General features: G+C 42.4%; 1 protein-coding gene across 1 annotated transcript in view; it reads left to right on the top strand.

Moving 5' to 3' along the window:
* Positions 1 to 18,129, top strand: part of mrpl23 (mitochondrial ribosomal protein L23) — a 131,676-nt gene that overhangs the window by 32,929 nt on the left and 80,618 nt on the right. Inside the window, exons 2-3 of the mRNA XM_084168813.1 lie at positions 2,119 to 2,241; positions 16,244 to 16,326. Of these exons, the coding sequence (XP_084024939.1) occupies positions 2,119 to 2,241; positions 16,244 to 16,326 (206 nt within the window). The remainder of the gene's footprint in view (positions 1 to 2,118; positions 2,242 to 16,243; positions 16,327 to 18,129) is intronic.

The raw sequence follows: 18,129 nt of genomic DNA, 5'->3' as shown, positions 1-18,129 counted from the left end.
GAATTAAAATTGATTTTTTGGGGGTTTGTATCATTTGAATTACACAACATGCCAACACTTTGAAGATGCAAAATATATTTTTTTGTAAAACAAACATGAGATAAGACAAAAAAATTGAACTTAAGTGTGCATAACTATTCACCCCCCCCCCGCCACTGGGATTTTTGCCCATTCTTCAAGGCAAAACTGTTCCAGCTCCTTCAAGTTGGATGGGTTCCGCTACTGTACAGCAATCTTTAAGTCATACCACAGATTCTCAATTGGATTGAGGTCTGGGCTTTGACTAGGCCATTCCAAGACATTTAAATATTTCCCCTTAAACCACTCAAGTGTTGCTTTAGCAGTATGCTTAGGGTCATTGTCCTGCTGGAAGGTGAACCTCCGTCCCAGTCTCAAATCTCTGGAAGACTGAAACAGGTTTCCCTCCAGAATTTCCCTGTATTTAGCACCATCCATCATTCCTTCAATTCTGACCATTTTCCCAGTCCCTGCCGATGAAATAAATCCCCACAGCATGATGCTGCCACCACCATGCTTCACTGTGGGGATGGTGTTCCCGGGGTGATGAGAGGTGTTGGGTTTGCGCCAGACATGGCGTTTTCCTTAATGGCCAAAAAGCTCAATTTTATTCTCATCTGACCAGAGTACCTTCCATATGTTTGGGGAGTCTCTCACATGCCTTTTGGCGAACACCAAACGTGTTTGCTTATTTTTTTCTTTAAGCAATGGCTTTTTTCTGGCCACTCTTCAGTAAAGCCCAGCTCTGTGGAGTGTACGGCTTAAAGTGGTCCTATGGACAGATACTCCAATCTCCGCTGTGGAGCTTTGCAGCTCCTTCAGGGTTATCTTTGGTCTCTTTGTTGCTTCTCTGATTAATGCCCTCCTTGCCTGGTCCGTGAGGTTTGGTGGATGGCCCTCTCTTGGCAGCTTTGTTTTGGTGCCATATTCTTTCAAAAAAAATTCTAATGGATTTAATGGTGCTCTGTGGGATGTTCAAAGTTTCTGATATTTTTTTATAACCCAACCCTGATCTGTACTTCTCCACAACTTTGTCCCTGACCTGTTTGGAGAGCTCCTTGGTCTTCATGGTGCCGCATGCTTGGTGGTGCCCCTTGCTTAGTGGTGTTGCAGACTCTGGGGCCTTTCAGAACAGGTGTATATATACTGAGATCATGTGACAGATCATGTGACAGTTAGATTGCACACAGGTGGACTTTATTTAACTAATTATGTGACTTCTGAAGGTAATTGGTTGCACCAGATCTTATTTAGGGTCTTCACAGCAAAGGGGGTGAATACATATGCACGCACCACTTTTCCGTTATTTATTTTTTAGAATTCTTTGAAACAAGTTATTGTTTTCATTCCATTTCACCAATTCTGACTATTTTGTCCATGACATGAAATCCCAAATAAAAATCAATTTAAATTACAGGTTGTAATGCAACATAATAGGAAAAACGCCAAGGGGGATGAATACTTTTGCAAGGCACTGTAAGGATCTTTAGGCTACAGCAGGATTGATACACACTCCTCCGGCTCAGCGGCTCCAGAGACGTGCTCCGATCACGAGCAAACCCAGATTCATCGTGGAGAAGAAACGCTAGTTTGGCCGGAGCGATGTGGATGAGTAGTCGGGCTAAGGGACAGTCGGCTAGTTAAAATGACTTTTGATATTGGCAAATTGATTGAACAGACATTCTTTGTCTTGTAACTCGAAAGCTAGACTCTACTTGACACATTTTCACTTGTCATGCACCTAGGAATGGAGAAGAGGGGAGGACCAGGACTATTGAAATGCTCCCCATTGACATGGGTCCCATTGACATTAGTCCCCTTCCCTGTATTGTACTGACTGCACTTGCTCACTTTCTACTCTCACTGTTCAGAAGAAGACCATGTTGGCCAAAATCATAGCTATAGCCACAATAATGTGCATTGATTCTATGGACCAGTTTCCTGGATCCAGATTATTAAGACTGTTATTGGACTAAAAACACTTTCCATTGATAATCTATATTGAGCATACCTTTTAGTCCAGGAGTAGGGGTCTGAGAAACTGACCCTGGAAAGTGTGCTAGGGCTCTCCTTCAACCCAGTCTCCTGTTCTCCATACAGATACCCTCTGTACCAGATCGGGAACCCCCAGCTGAGGATCTTCCGGCCACCATTCTCCCTGACTCTGGTCCGACCAGGGAAGGAGCAGCCTCCGGACACAGTGCAGTTCAGAATCCCCATGGAGTAAGTCTGTTTTTTAATGGTCCGTAACAGCACTGTGAATTGTAAATGAAATGTGTCCAAACGGGAGGGGGGTGGGGGGAGAATGAGGGCACCCTGAGAGGGAGAATTGTAGAGAATCGGACCCCAGCTCAGAACCCAATTCCATTTGCCCTCCTTTTACTGAAAGTGTACTGTACTACCTTGTTTCCCTTTCCCTCATAGATTTAAAAGCATTAGATGGGGTGTGTAAGAATGTTAAGCATATTTCTTACACCAGTCCATTTTTATGAGGGGGAGTGAACAAGTGCTGGCTTGCATCCTGGCCACTAGATGGAGTGCTAACCTAAAGAAACGAACGGCAGCAATCGGCTTCAGGCTGCTGTAGGTTGTTCCTCTGACCCCAGTACTGAGCTGACTGACTGAGCATGAGATCAGAAGAACAAAACCGAATAGGTACTGGCTTCCCCAGACTATTGATTCAGGGTCAGGTATATTTTCAAGGGCGACTTGTTCTTGCTGTGAGCGTTTTGCTTTATTGCTATGCTAGCTCCATTCATTCGCACGACTTCAACGTGACATCAAGCATGTACAGGGAACGATTATAACCACCCAGAGCCATAGATACAAAGAGTTGAGAGATGTACTGTCATTTTAATGGGGTCTTGTTGGCATTAAAAGTCTTTCCACAATGCTATTGTCTTGGTCCAAGAAGTAGGTCATAGGTCATCTGCTGCTTCAATGATCAGAGAGTCCAATGACTCCACTGGATTTAAATTGAAGCTTCAAGTGGAGCATCAAACCAGTCTTTGCAGGGGCTTATTCCTAATCTATTCATTCAGGTACTGGGTTCTCGCGCCAGACTCCAGGGCCATGTGTGAGGTTGTTTGTTTTGAAAGGCCGGTGTGTGTGTGTGTGGGTGTTTTTCCTGGTGCCTTTGCCTGGGCCAGGGAGAGGCACATGATTGCTGTACCTCCACCGAAGAAAAGCGAGTGTGTTTACTACAGCTTGTTGTTCCTCTTCACACAGACAGACACACATGCTCACACAAATATAAACACAAACGCACACACATTGTCTCTCTCGCTCGCTTACACACATCTATACCCTCCCCGGATCACGTAATGTACATGATATTATTTACAGGACATTTAAGAAATGTACCGGACCAATATGCATTGGTTGCATAACCTGATTAGGGCATCCACCCACGGTTCTCAGAATGACAGAAATCACATTTAGTTCATGGTAAGTCCTCTTAACAGAACATGCAACTCGGATGCAACGGCGTGTGTCATTCTTACCGAATTCCGATGAGCAATTTAAAGATACATTGGCGAATACAAAGGCGGCGTGTCCATAAGGCTAGGGGAAGCTAAGCTTTCCCTAAAGTAAATTGAATTAAAATGGCAAAATTATATAGCCTAATTAGCGTCATATCTCCGGTGAGTGTGCATATTCACCGTCTTTATCATTCATTTTCCTCTTCCAGGTTAGATTAACGTCATTGTATTTGTGTCTCTCCTTTTCGTAGGCCTAATATATGGATCACAGAACGTCGTTTTTATTGATCTGTTTGTCAATGTCAGCAGAGTAGGCTACCCTGTCATTTGTGTCGTATAAAAACATTTTCTGCTAATGTCTCCAGTCATATAAAGTGTAGTAGAATTGCATGAAATGTGTTTATAAAAGGCCAACATTTTCCTTTGCAAAGAAAGGAGAAGAAATGTATGTTAGCCTATGCCTACTCTAAGCCAGTACGCGCTGCATTGAAAAATCACTTGTCTATGTTAATCTACTATCCCCATAGTAGAAAGGTTGCCCTATTCTATGTGTGGTCCTCTGTAGCTCAGCTGGTAGAGCACGGCGCTTGTAACGCCAAGGTAGTGGGTTCGATCCCCGGGACCACCCATACACAAAAAATGTATGCACGCATGACTGTAAGTCGCTTTGGATAAAAGCGTCTGCTAAATGGCATATTATTATTATTATTATTTATTGGTCAGCTTGTCGTTCTGTGCAATAAATAAATAGCCTATTCCTAATAGCCTCAGGGACAGTTGTGGGATGATGGATCCAGAATTCATACAACCAGCCTACATCCAACATTTTAAAAAAGCAATGAGGTTCATGCAACAGATCAGAACGTTTAGCATAAAATGGTGATAAACTATTATTTCTTCACATTATAAGCGCAGCAATGCGCACAAGGCAGTAGTTGGAAATATGCAACAACTAGCATGAGTTGCTAATATGACTAGGATTGTTCCTTTGGCTACTGGACAATTAAAGAAAGATATTTTGAAAACCAATAGAACATGAGAGAAAACAGCTACTGGTTTCAATGGCATATTGAAGTTTTTCTCAAATAATAACCTGCACGTTTGGTTTGATTTTGGCTAGGCTACTTTGAAAAAGGTAAGACATGCCTCATTAATATGTAGTAAAACGTTCAGGTTTCAAACAATTAAGTAAATGTTTTCTTTTTAATCGTCGCCATAGTTTGTTTTACAGGTGATTGCTTTTAAAAATGTTGCGCAATGATTGGGCTTATTTCACTCCAGCAGTAACAAACACCTGTTTGAGCAGTTTCTGGCAGCTCTCTCTCTACATTGACTGGTATTTCAATCAATTAATAGGCTAAAATGCATTATTTCGCAATGGGCTTTTTTCCCCACTCATGGACAATTGGCCGGCAGCAATATTATTTATCGGCTTTTCATTTATTTTTTTTGGGCCAACGGAAAACCCTGTGACTACTGTGCCGTCACTACAATAAAGTGTTGATTGTGATTGTGGCGGTAGGTAGTAGTGTTTTGGTAATGAGCAGTTATCGGAGCCTTTATTGAGTGCTTTAATTTTGTTTTTCTCAGAACAAACACAAGGTTCGCTTTGTCTGCTTAGCACCTGGGGCCTGACACACCCATAGAAGTCCTATTTAATTCTGTGGACGCACCGGACGGAACTCGACTCATTCTCTCTCTGCTCAACACTTTACTATTATACACTTCCCAAACGATCAGCAAATGTTTCGAAAACCACACAACCGCCTCCTAATCCTTCCTTGGCACTTTCACTGGCTCAAACCACCCCGGGAGTGTTTCTCTCTCGCTTCCTTAGTGCTGAGGGTGTTTGGTTTCTCTTGTCATTTTGAGTGTTCATTGAGTCGTTTTGTGGTCTTGAAGTATTTCTTCTTCGCTCCTGCGCCATCGTTGGGTTTCTAGGTTTGCACACACGTTCTTGTGTAAGAGAACAGTGGTAAGCTTTAGATTGCAGGACACACACTTAGTGGACTCTTGTCTTGTGCAGTTCAATGTGTGTGTGTTTCTTGGGGGTGGGGTAGTTGAGATAGGCTGAAGATCAATGTCTGTTGCTCACAAAATAGACAATACAGTATGTATTCCATAGAATTAGGAATTAGAATACTAGAATGGACATGAACCTTCATTTGTGTCTGTTTACATATACAGTATTTTAGAGGCGATTTATACAGTTCATCGGTATAAAACCTGAATAAACTTTATACAATGATTATATGAAAATATTTTAAGTTGACAATAATTGTATTACACCATTTCTGATATATCACATGCCTTAGTAAAATCAGGATTATGCCTCCACTGCCATTCATTCCATTCATTGCAATTAGACTGGTTTCTCCCTGACCAATATGGCTGCCATTTTCACTCAATTCTGGAACTGAGGGTTTATGACATAGCCCCTCTATTAATTTAATAGGATCTCTCCAATGTATTCATTCATTCTGCGAACTTGGGATCATGTATTCTACCTGCTGCACAAAAAAAAAGTGTTGTTTTGCCAGGAGGTTGCCATGGTAACACGCTCTGCTTCATCTCTTTGGTTCCGCCATCGAGAGTCTCTGAATTGGAAAAATAGCAGATTTTACCTTATTAACCCCCTAGAGTCGATTGACGCACTGGTGCGTCAAACTAAATTACATAACAAAATAATCCCCATCAAAATCTGTCAGTTTAAGATGGAGGTGTCAGTTTTTGGATGCGTCTCAATGCACCACATTCTCAATCCACGACATCCGCATCTGCGGTGAAAGGTGGCAGAGCTAGAGCGGTGTTTGTCAGACCATAAGACATCCCGAAAAACTGTATTCTCACGAAAAAGTCTGTAGCGTCCGAACGGTTTGGCTTAGAAACTATTATGACCAGTCTATGGAAAGGGGAGACTCTTACAAACACCATGGTGTTTTGCTCTACGACCCCCACAAGTGTCAGGAGACTCGTCTGAACTCGGTACCGTCGATGTGCCAACTTCTGTTTGGTAGCGTTCAGGAGATTATCATTTTTCTGTACAACCCCCACAAGTGTCACGGACTCGTCTGAAGGTAACCAGTACCGGTTTAAAAAACAAATGGAAGTATGAAGGTAGTTTTGTTCCTATCCAAAAAAGGGGTTAAATATGTGTAATCTCCTAGATTTAGGACAGACACCTTGTTTCTTATGATTTTATTTTTTGACTGTGCTTTTTGCCATTTATGTGTTTTTCAATGCGTTTCTATGGGTTTTAGTAGGAATGGCCAAAATCAATATTTGATCAAATAATAAAATATATATATATATATATATATTTTGATACCTGAAAGGGTCCTAAAATTCTAAATAAAATAGCTAGATGAGTAGTACGACAATCTTAAAACAATTTCATATGTCAGGTTAGCACCCCCTCTCCCCCAATGTCTTAGACTCTAAAGAATTAGGTTTATGTCACAGAAAGGAAGTAATTTAGTGACAAACACATGAACTGAAAGTTAAACGACTGAGCGTAGTAGTTTATGTAAATTATACTAGAGGTAATGCAGGTGGGCCTCTTCATTAAATCCACCTCGGCTGGCTGCTTTGCGCTCCCAAAAATGATTTGTAGTGCCGCTGCCTTTCATCTTGTCTGCAGACTTCATTACTTTTCTCATAGCTTATTTACATTTCTCTCTGTAGGAAATGTCACAGCAAATCATTTTGTGCCTGGCCTGCACTGTTTCATGTATCCTACTGAACAATGTCTCAGCATAATATTTGAAACTGTTGAGTTTTCCACATCTGTCCATCTGTGTGTGTGTGTGTGTGTGTGTGTGTGTAGTTGGAGACCTTGTTACCCTTTGACCTTTCTTTTATATAATAACATGAAGTTTGAACTGCTGCTTATCTCCTCAAGCAGGACATCACTAATGTCATCTATCAACTGTTATTCTTTCTCTCCTCATCTCAGTATTCATCATATCTTCCCTCCGTACAAACCTTTTGTTAGTCTCTTGGTATTTCATGTTTCTGAGTTGTGCCCTGTGTATTGGGTGGTTCTTTGTCACGGTTAAGACTTTGCGTGTGTGAATGGCACAAGGAGCACATTTACAAGGAGCACAAGTTGTAAAATGTAGGAACACAACAATACTTTTTTTTTTAGCACAAATAAAGTATTTTGAGGAATAGTGTTTTAATGATATTCCATGCTCAATGTACCCTCAAATATTTGATTCACTTAGTGAGACAAATGTTCAGCTGCCCATTTAAAGAGAAACTTCCCCTAAAAAGCAACTGCTCGTTATGAAAACGGCCTCTGTTGCATTTATATGAGTCATAAACATTTATTCTAGTGTCAAAATTGACTACAAAGTGTAAATAGGATAATTTTGGTCACAACGTCAGTCTCGTCCAAAACGAAGATTTGCGAGATTATAGAACAATGGTATGTCACGGAATGAAGGGTACCGTAACCGTTTTCCTTGGGTTGGGTTTATTTTAATCCGACCCACATGCCCACATCTGGCAGCATCCAAGTAAACATCAATTCTGAGCGCAGCTGCACTTGACCCAATTGTAATGCCCATGGTCAATTTGGTTTGATATTCGATATCCCTATGGGGCTAGTTAAGTATTCAGACCCCTTGACTTTTTCCACATTTTGTTAGGTTACAGCCTTATTCTAAAATTGATTAAATTGGGTTTTTCCCCTCATCAATCTACACACAATACCCCATAATGACAAAGCAAAAACAGGTTTTTATAAATTTTTGCTAATTTATATTTTAAAAAACGGAAGTATCACATTTACATAAGTATTCATACCCTTTAATCAGTACTTTGTTGAAGCACCTTTGGCAGCGATTACAGCCTCGAGTCTTCTTGGGTATGACGCTTGGCACACCTGTATTTGGGGAGTTTCTCCCATTTTTCTCTGCAGATCCTCTCAAGCTCTCTCAGGTTGGATGTGGAGCGTTGCTGCACAGCTATTTCCAGGTCTCTCCAGAGATGTTCGATCGGGTTCAAGTCTGGGCTCTGGTTGGGCCCCATAATGACAAAGTGAAAACAGGTTTTTAGATTTTCTTGCAAGTGAATTACAAATAAAAAAACATACCTTATTTACATAAGTATTCAGACCCTTTGCTATGAGACTCGAAATTGAGCTCAGGTGCATCCTGTTTCCATTGATCATTCTTGAGATGTTTCTACCTCTTGATTGGAGTCCACCTGTGGTAAATTCAATTGATTGGACATGATTTGGAAAGGCACACATCTGTCTATATAACTGCCCTACCAAGCAAAAAGGCAGTAACTGCTTATAGCGTGGAACTGAGAAAGATGGCTTCAAAGTTTAATTGTCCAGCCAAATTAATTCCAAGGAGATCATTGGAGATGTAGTGATCTGTTGTCTTACTATGAGTTCATTTTTTATTCATGTTGACCCTGACCTCTGACATGACCTTTGACCCTTAAACGACAGTTATTGCCTTCTTCCTTGGCATGATATGTTACAAATTGCAGGGTAATAACAAAGCAAAGAGCATTATCTGCCATTTTCATTTGTTAGTTTACTATACTTCTCATTTATGCTATTAATAAAAGAGCACTGTAATTAGTGCCAGTGTAACAGAGTTGAAACTGCATCCTTTGTGTGTCTTCCGTTAAGATACCAGTTGCATTTACATGGAGATGTAGGTTCTGCGTCAGTTATATTTCATACTGTGTTTTACAAGTAAGCCCATGTCTTGTTATAAGAATAATTGTGAAAGGTAGCACTACAATTGTTTTAATTACATTAAATTATTACCTGTCTTGTACATTTACATTTAAGTCATTTAGCAGACACTCTTATCCAGAGCGACTTATTCAGAGTGCATACATTTATTTTTAATTTTTATTTATTTTATTTTTTATTTTTTAATACCCCCCGTGGGAATCGAACCCACAACCCTGGCGTTGCAAACGCCATGCTCTACAAACTGAGCTACATCCCCTGCCGGCCATTCCCTCCCCTACCCTAGACGACGCTGGGCCAATTGTGCGCCACCCCATGGGTCTCCCGGTCGCGGCCGGCTACGACAGAGCCTGGATTCGAACCAGGATCTCTAGTGGCACAGCTAGGACTGCGATGCTGTGCCTTAGACCACTGCGCCACTCGGGAGACTCCCACACACACACAGGTTATTGATTACTAACGTAATACAATGAAAACAGGTCCCTAGTGGACTGGACTAACAATAGCATGAATGCTTGGGTAGGAGGGTTGGCTGATTCAGAGAGAGGGGGGTAAAGGAAGAGACAAAGGAATTCACCTATCGGACATTTGTAAACTACGCTCACGGAAATACAAATGCATTGGAGCCGCTCATTCGGATTAGAAATGCAACATTACATTTTAGTCAGTTAGCAGACGCTCTTATCCAGAGCGACTTACAGTTAGTGAATGCATACATTTTCATACTGGCCCCCCCATGGGAATCGAACCCACAACCCTGGCGTTGCAAGCGCCGTGCTCTACCAACTGAGCTACACGGGACATGTATTTACGTGTAGCTGTACTCGATAGTTGAGTTGATGATGTAGGACTCTGATTTGCCCACCAGAGATCCCAATGTCCTTGGTAGGGTTTCTGGTCGTAGTGGTGGTTAGAATGGCTACTTCAGCGTACCCTGTAGTTCATAGAGTTGATCTGTTAGATAGATACTTCAGATGTACCAGCGGTTGTCGGAGAGGGATTGTCCTTCCCAACTCGTGTCTTTAGTGAAAGTTCTCTAGACAACTATACATGCCAGCTGCAGACTGAGATGATAAGGTATAGTGCATTGTCTTCTTCACCTCGTGTAGAGGTTGAGAGTTTCAAAATTTCTCAATTTCAAACGTGTGATCTAACGTTTCACGATTTCTGGTCTTTCTGGTCTAACCATTTTGTAACGTGTAGTTTCAGCTTCACGCTTCCTGGTCTGGTAGAAATTCAACCATTTGCAACATCCGCCTTATACCGTAATCTGCTTGGTCTTCCTTTGGTAATGGAGTTGTAGTTTTAAACCATTTTGTAACGTTTAGCTCACGCTTCACGTCTGCTGGTCTGTAGAATTTCAACCATTTTAAGCCGTGGGGCTTCCTGATCTTAGGTGAATTTCGTCACGAGGGGTTTTATACTTGCGTAGAAAATAGGGTGTTTCATCATGTTTGTGCTCATCTGGGCGTGGCCACATACTGAGAACAAATCAATATAGAAACAATAATCTCATCTAGAATGCTAAAATCACATTGTTATCTTCACAAAAGTATTATTATACTTAATCATTTGTTTTATACAACAATTAAATGCAAACCTCATAACTTGGAACTGTACACCCCCAGAGATACAGTTATGTTGTTCCACCGTCTTTAATGACATCACAACATAGTAACGAACTTCCTTTGTCTCACAAGGAAATTCCCTCTCCCAATACTGTATGGCACTGAAAAGAAAGTTTCTGCAAGGAATTTACGACCAGTCATAAAACTGGCACCCAGGAAATGGGGTGTTCAAACTTTTGCCTAGCCGGCATCTTTGATCCTCAACCCATGAGGGCAACTCATGACAGTATCAACTGCAGATCTCGTCTTATGGGAGCCGGTAGCTTTGTTAGTCTATGCTCGCTAGTTAGCTAGCTAGCTAGTTAATTAATTATGTTCTCAGATCCACTTAGCTAGCTAGTTCTTACCAGTGTCTGGGTGTTGGCATTTCAGAGCAAGTTCAACCATCATTTCCCCCCGGGAATGCTGTGCCATGATGTTGTGTCCCTAGATAAGCAATGTATGTGTGTGTAGCTTTCAGTCGGTGTCATACAGGTTCGATTGTATCGCTATCAGAATAAAATGATATGATACCAAGGTAAAAGGCAGTAACTGCAGCCAAGGACAGGTTAATACCAAGCTAAAAGGCAGTAAGTTCAGTTACTGCCATTTACCTTGGTTTCACAGTAACTTTTTGCAGTTACTGCTAATATGACCCCCATTTTCTCAAAAACACAATACAATAGAGGCAGGAAACTTGTCCACATGATTAAGCATGTATTTAATGTAGCAAAAACAACACTCATTTTTCGACCAACCTGAACAATCAGGGGAGAAGGGCCATGGTCAGGGAGGTAACCAATAACCTGATGGTCACTCTGACAGAGCTCCAGAGTTCCTCTGTGGCATTGGGAGAACCTTCCAGAAGGACAACCATCTCTGCACTCCACCAATCAGGCCTTTATGGTAGAGTGGCCAGACAGAAGCCACTGCTCAGTAAAAGGCACATGACAGCCCGCTTGGAGTTTGCCAAAAGGCACTTAAAGGACTCTCGGACCATGAGAAACAAGATTCTCTGGTCTGATGAAACCAAGATTGAACTCTTTGGCCTGAATGCCAAGTGTCACGTCTGGAGGAAACCTGGCACCATCCCTACGGTGAATCAAGGTGGTGGCAGCATCATGCTATGGGGATGTTTTTCAGCGGCAGGGACTGGGAGACAAGTCAGGATCGAGGGAAAGATGAACGGAGCAAAGTACAGAGAGATCCTTGATGAAAACCTGCTCCAGAGCGCTCAGGGCCTCAGACTGGGGGAGAAGGTTCACCTTCCAAGAGGACAACGACCCTAAGCACACAGCCAAGACAACGCATGAGTGGCATGATTTGCCCAGCCAGAGCCCGGACTTGAACCCGATCGAACATCTCTGGAGAGACCTGTGCAGCGACGCTCCCCATCCAACCTGACAGTGCTTGAAAGGATCTGCAGAGAAGAATGGGAGAAACTCCCCAAATACAGGTGTGCCAAGCTTGTAGCGTCATACCCAATAAGACTTGAGGCTGTTATCGCTGCCAAATGTGCTTCAACAAAGTACTGAGTAAAGAGTCTGAATACTTATGTAAATTTGATATTTCTGTTTTTTGTTTACCTGTTTTTGCTATGTCATTATGGGTATTGTATGTGGATTGATGAGGAAAACCCCCAATTTCATCATTTTTAGAATAAAGTCAAGGGGTCTGAATACTTTCCGAATGCACTGTACATTGTGTAATTTATTGACGGTCCCTAACTATCCCCAGAGATGGGCTATCCAAAGTCAAACCAATTTTGCCACGGTCGCACACCAGCTGGCTGAAGCTAATTGGCTAAATAATTTGGCTAAGTCTTTTTCCACCTGCGAACACACACAAGAGACACCCACATCAAACCACACCCCTGAAGCAACTCACGTTTGAATTCAGTCATGGCCACTAGCACTTATTAATGAACCAAATCTAAAACGAGCCCAAATCAGGAAGTGCAGTCGCCCTTTAAGGGCGGGAGGTTGCTGTGGTAGCAGTGAAAATTAATGTTTATCTTCAACGCCTCTTCGCTAGTACTTAAACTGACTGAAATAATCTCAAACTAACATTGAAAAACAACCTAGCGTGTGAACAAAAAAATGTAGGCCTAAATAGCCAAGAAACACGAGGACAAAGTCACACTTCAGTAGCCTTTCAGGTATATCTGACCAACTTCTATGCCTGTGCTGTGGGCTTCTAAAAATGAACCTTTCAGCACTTCCTTACAGTGGTGCGCACAGCCTCCAGGCACTGTTGCTCCGCGAGCGGGGATATGGGATTCATATTTATTTTGTGCATTTACCAGAGTATGAAACAAAACAGCAGAAATACTTTGAAAATAGCTACCCAACAATGCAGTTAAAAAGTATGAAATATTTGCTAAAGAAAAAAAGAAAATGGTAACACAATAAAATAAAAATAACGAGGCTATGTACAAGAAGTACCGGTAACGAGTCAATGTGCAGGGGTACGAGGTATTTGAGGTAATATGTACATGTAGGTAGGGGTAAAAGTGACTAGGCAATCAGGGTAGATATTAAACAGAGTAGTAGCAGCGTATGTAAAGAGTTTGAATGTGTGTGTGTGGCGTCAATATGCAAGTGTGTGTGTGAGAGCTTATGTTTTGTGTGTGTGTGTTGGGAGTGTCAGTGTAGAATGTAGAGTCCAGTGAGTATGCCGCACTAATGCAAAAATACAAAATATGCATGTGCTAATAGCTGTATGAAATGGACATATCAACTCTCTGTCTTTATTCATAAATTAGACAAGTCATCAATGCTGGCAGCTTACCATATTTACTTAACATAAAGTCCCCAATAGAAAACATAACTTACTTGCATGGCTTCTATAAATGTAATTGCTGAATTTCATGTGTAGGCTACACGCGACCTCTCGACGCAGTTACGGTAGACAATCTCCATCTCACATTCGCAAATCTCCATACTAAAATCTCTGAACATTTCTGAAAAGTTTGGTAACTTTGGGAAATTACCAGGAGTTTTGCAACCCTACCCCCCATCTAAAACGAATCCCCTAACTCAATGGTTCCCAACCTGGGGTACTAGGCTTATCCACAGGGGGTACTTGAAGACTCATGAGACCAAAGGCCTTCTGGTAAAATGCACATCAGGGGGTACTTTATTGGTACGCCGGGCAGAGGAAAATTCAGTTGGTACAGCAGTAACCGAGAAAGGTTTGCAACCACTGCCCTAATTGATATAGCCGGACTGTTACCTATCCACCAAAATATGTAACCCTAGTAGGAAACAAAGACCATGAGACAAAGACCCAAAGTTCACAATGTTCCCTTCTGTTCTCTCACAGGAAGCTGCATTGATTACACTCGCCTCTGTTTCCCTTTGACTCTACTTTAATATCATATTTATGGCCAAAACAATACGAAACAATACAACTTTATTAATCCCCCCAAGGCCTAACGCAGGGATTCTTTTGGCCATTAAAATCCTTGGGCAGGTGGCCTAAGCGTTTTATTGGGCTGCCTAAGTCCAAACAGCGTAAAAGTATTGATTTCGTTATTAGGTTTGACTAAAAGAACACAGTATGAGCCAGGACATAAATGCCTAGAATTGCAGGAAATTAGCTTTAAAACTGCAAAGATTTCTCAGCTGCATGGAGAAATGTGTAGAATTGCAGTAAATGGGCTTAAAAATGCTAAAATGTCTCTACACCACCAAGATGAGGGACCGTGGCCATTGCCATGCCCCTTTTACCACAGCCCGTTTTTGATCCAGAAAAAACCTTGGCATGTCTCTGACGTCTTAAACCTGCTCGACAAACGCCGGCCCAAATTGGAAACCATTTTCCGACGTTATCTGATGCCCTTCTATATTTTGCATGGGTGGAAAGTTTCCGTCATCCGTGGGCTAGTGTTACTGCGGGGGAATGCGCAGAGCCGTGTGTTTGTGTATAAATATATCAGTATCTGAGGTGATGATGCATTCAGCCTTAACAGCTGCCTTAAGACAGGTATTCATTTTTTCATGGGAGTGGTGAATAATGGTGTGAAAAGGTTACGGCTCTTTCTGCTTCTAGAGTAAACGGTGTATTTTTACTCTGGTGATGTTGTCGTGAGGACTGCATTACTTGAGCAGTAGGCTTGAGCTCTGGGTCACTGCACCCTTTTGGTAATTTGGTTTGTGGAGTGTTAACGACTCTTCCTATCGTCTTACCTTTATCGTTGCACTTTTATGAGTTTGTTGTTTTATCTAGGCTATCAGAGGGGGCGCCGTTGCTTGAGTGAAATTCCTTGCCGGTCTGAGTGGGTGAGTGTGTGCGTGTGTGGCAGGAGGATAATTGGAGTGTGTGACAGCAGGGATTAAGAGAATATTCCTCTCTTTAATCAGGATCAGTGTTCGCGCTCTAATGACCCTGAGAGGACTCTATTCCTCCCCCCCTCCACTCACACACTTTCTCTCTCCCTACGCTTTCTAGGAAATCCTCCGACTCACACAATCGCACTCTTTCTCTCCCTCTTCTTCTCAAGTGCCCTCTCTCTCCCACTCTCTAACCCCTCTTTCTCTACCTCTCCACTCTTTCTCTCTCCTCTCCTAATGCCACTCTGCTCTGCTTCACTAACCTCTGGCACACACATTATAGGATGGAGGGATTAGGGGAAGGAGGAATGGAAACAGGGCCTGGAGGTGTTGCGTCTCTAAGGAGACTGGTCTGGGTCCCCATAAATAAATGATCCTAAATGTGTTTGTTCACACTTTTTTTTTCTGAATGTCCTTTGTCCCTTGGCTCGGACTGCTCTGCTATTCTAGCCTGAGGAGGTTTCAGTCCCTATGTCTTCCCCTCACTGAAAGAGATCCATGTTGATTTGGGGATAAAGCTGGGCTCTTTGAGAACACTGACTGCACTGCACTCCCCAAAGGACCATTGTGTTTCCACGTTGTTTGGACCTGTACTGGGGAAATGGTGGGTTAGTGTAGTGTATTCAAATAGCCTTTGCCACGTAAGGTCATAGAACACCTGGGTTTCTATCATATTAGCGTTAGGCTGTTAGCATTGTAATGTAAATGAGTGGGGCCAGAAGTACCTTATGAGTGCAGGGTCGTGTTCAGTAGGAACAAAATGGAAGAAAACGCTCCCAAATGGAGAGAGTTTGTTTTCCTTAATGTGCCCTAATGAACAATATCCAGGTCTACATTGAGTTTGCTTTGTGTAGGTCTAAGCCATATGTCAGAAAATAAGTCTGTCCTACATCTGTGGACCATGTCTCTGGTGTCAATATCAATCTCCTTGTTGTAAAACTGATGTAGAAATAGGCCACTTCACCTGGACATTATCTTCCATAGGCTAACACTGTTGTCTTTTTCTCTCCCCCTCTTCTCTCTTTTCCTCTCTCCCTCTCGCTCTCTGTCTCCTCTCTCTTGCTCTTCATGACCTGTGGACAGAATGACCAAATGTGATGTGAGGAACTACCTGGATAAGCTTTACAACGTTCCAGTGGGAGCTGTCCGCACCAGGATACAATACTGTGAGTACCATTAAACATACCATATGTTGATCAAGGGAAAATACGTATTTCAATGATTGGTTGGTTGATTTTCTTTGGTACATTTTCTATGACCATTAAAACCCCTAGTTTAAACCACACATCACATCATTGGATAACACAAAAAGAAGCTCTCTCACCTAAGATTTTTATTTTTTAAAGAAAGTGACAAAATACTTTTTTCGGCACAATCCAAGACCATTCTCACCTTGGGGATAATAACATTTATCAAATTGTAAAATGGTATGTTTTGCAGTGATTAGCAGTGGTTAGCAAGTTTAGCTAACCCAATTGATTAATTGATAAACAGTGAGAGGAGTGTTCTTAGCGGTTAGCTATCAAGGTTATTATTTTTATCTGTTAAGAAGAGCGGGTTTTAGGTTGTTAGCATGTTTACCTATTGAGGTAACACCAGTGTCCATTGATAATCAAATCAAATTGTATTTATTTGTAACATGCGCCGAATACAACATGAAATGCTTACTTACAAGCCTTTAACCAACAATGCAGTTTTAAGAAAATAGAGTTAAGAAAATATGTACTAAATACATGAAAAAAAGTTAAAAGACAAAAATGGGGGGGGGTCGTCAATGCAAATAGTCCGGGTGGCCATTTTATTAATTGTTCAGCAGTCTTATGGCTTGGGGGTGGAAGCTATTAAGGAGCCTTTTGGAACTAGACTTGGTGTTCCGGTAGAGTCTATGACTTGGGTGACTGGAGTCTTTGACAATTTTTTGGGCCTCCCTCTGACACAGCCTAGTATATAGGTCCTGGATGTACTGGGCTGTATGCACTACCCTCTGTAGCGCAGATTCTGCGATAAGCAGCTGTGGTGGAGAGTCCAGCCAAGCACGCTAACCGCAATCGCCGCTAACTGCTAAACAACTCGCCCCTACCTGCTTATCAATGGATACTCGATAGCTAAACATGCTCGATAGCTAAACATGCTAACCATTGCTAACGACCTCAAAAACACTTTTCTCACTGATTATCAACAGATAAAAATATTACCTAGACAGCTAACCACTAAAAAACATTTCCCTCACGGCTTAGGGGAACAAAGGGAAACACAGCCTCGAGCTGCCCAGTGACGCGAGCCTACCAGACGGGCTAACTGCCTTTAATGCTCGCCTCGAGGCAAGCATAAAAGGCATTTAGCCCGCCTAGGTAATCTTTTTATCCATTGATAATCAGTGAGAAAGGTGTTTTTGAGGTCGTTAGCAATGGTTAGCATGTTTAGCTATCGAGCATGTTTAGCTATCGAGTATCCATTGATAAGCAGGTAGGGGCGAGTTGTTTAGCAGTTAGCAGCGATTGCGGTTAGCGTGCCTGGCTGGACTCTCCACCACAGCTGCTTATCACAGAATCTGCTGCTGCATCACTCCGGCCTACAGCTGTCCCAAGGTGCCCCTGCACTCTTCCTCCACACACACTGCTCAAGGGCCTAAAAGTGGGCCAAGCAGGGTTACACAACCTTACCCCTCCCTCCATCCATCGCTCTCTCCCATTCTCTCCTTTTAAAATGTAGATGATCAGAAAGCCACAAAGAGGGGTTATATGATTGACTAAAGGATCCTCTTGGCATTCCATGGGGGAGGAAACATTTTGGGTTAGCATGGGCTGTTTAGAGGCTCTTTTATGAGGCTACGAATTTGCTAGTTCCTGGAAGAAAGGAGGGAGGGAGAGAGAAAAAGTGAGAGGAGGAGAGAGAGGCCTGGAGACCGGAGGGATTGTGGTGATGCAGGGAGGGCCAGAGAAGGAAGGCGTGCTGCTGGGCTTGGAGGG

Source organism: Coregonus lavaretus (genome assembly GCF_964263955.1).
Source record: "Coregonus lavaretus genome assembly, chromosome: 9".
Lineage (NCBI taxonomy): Eukaryota > Metazoa > Chordata > Actinopteri > Salmoniformes > Salmonidae > Coregonus > Coregonus lavaretus.
This window is presented reverse-complemented; position numbering and strand designations above follow the sequence as displayed.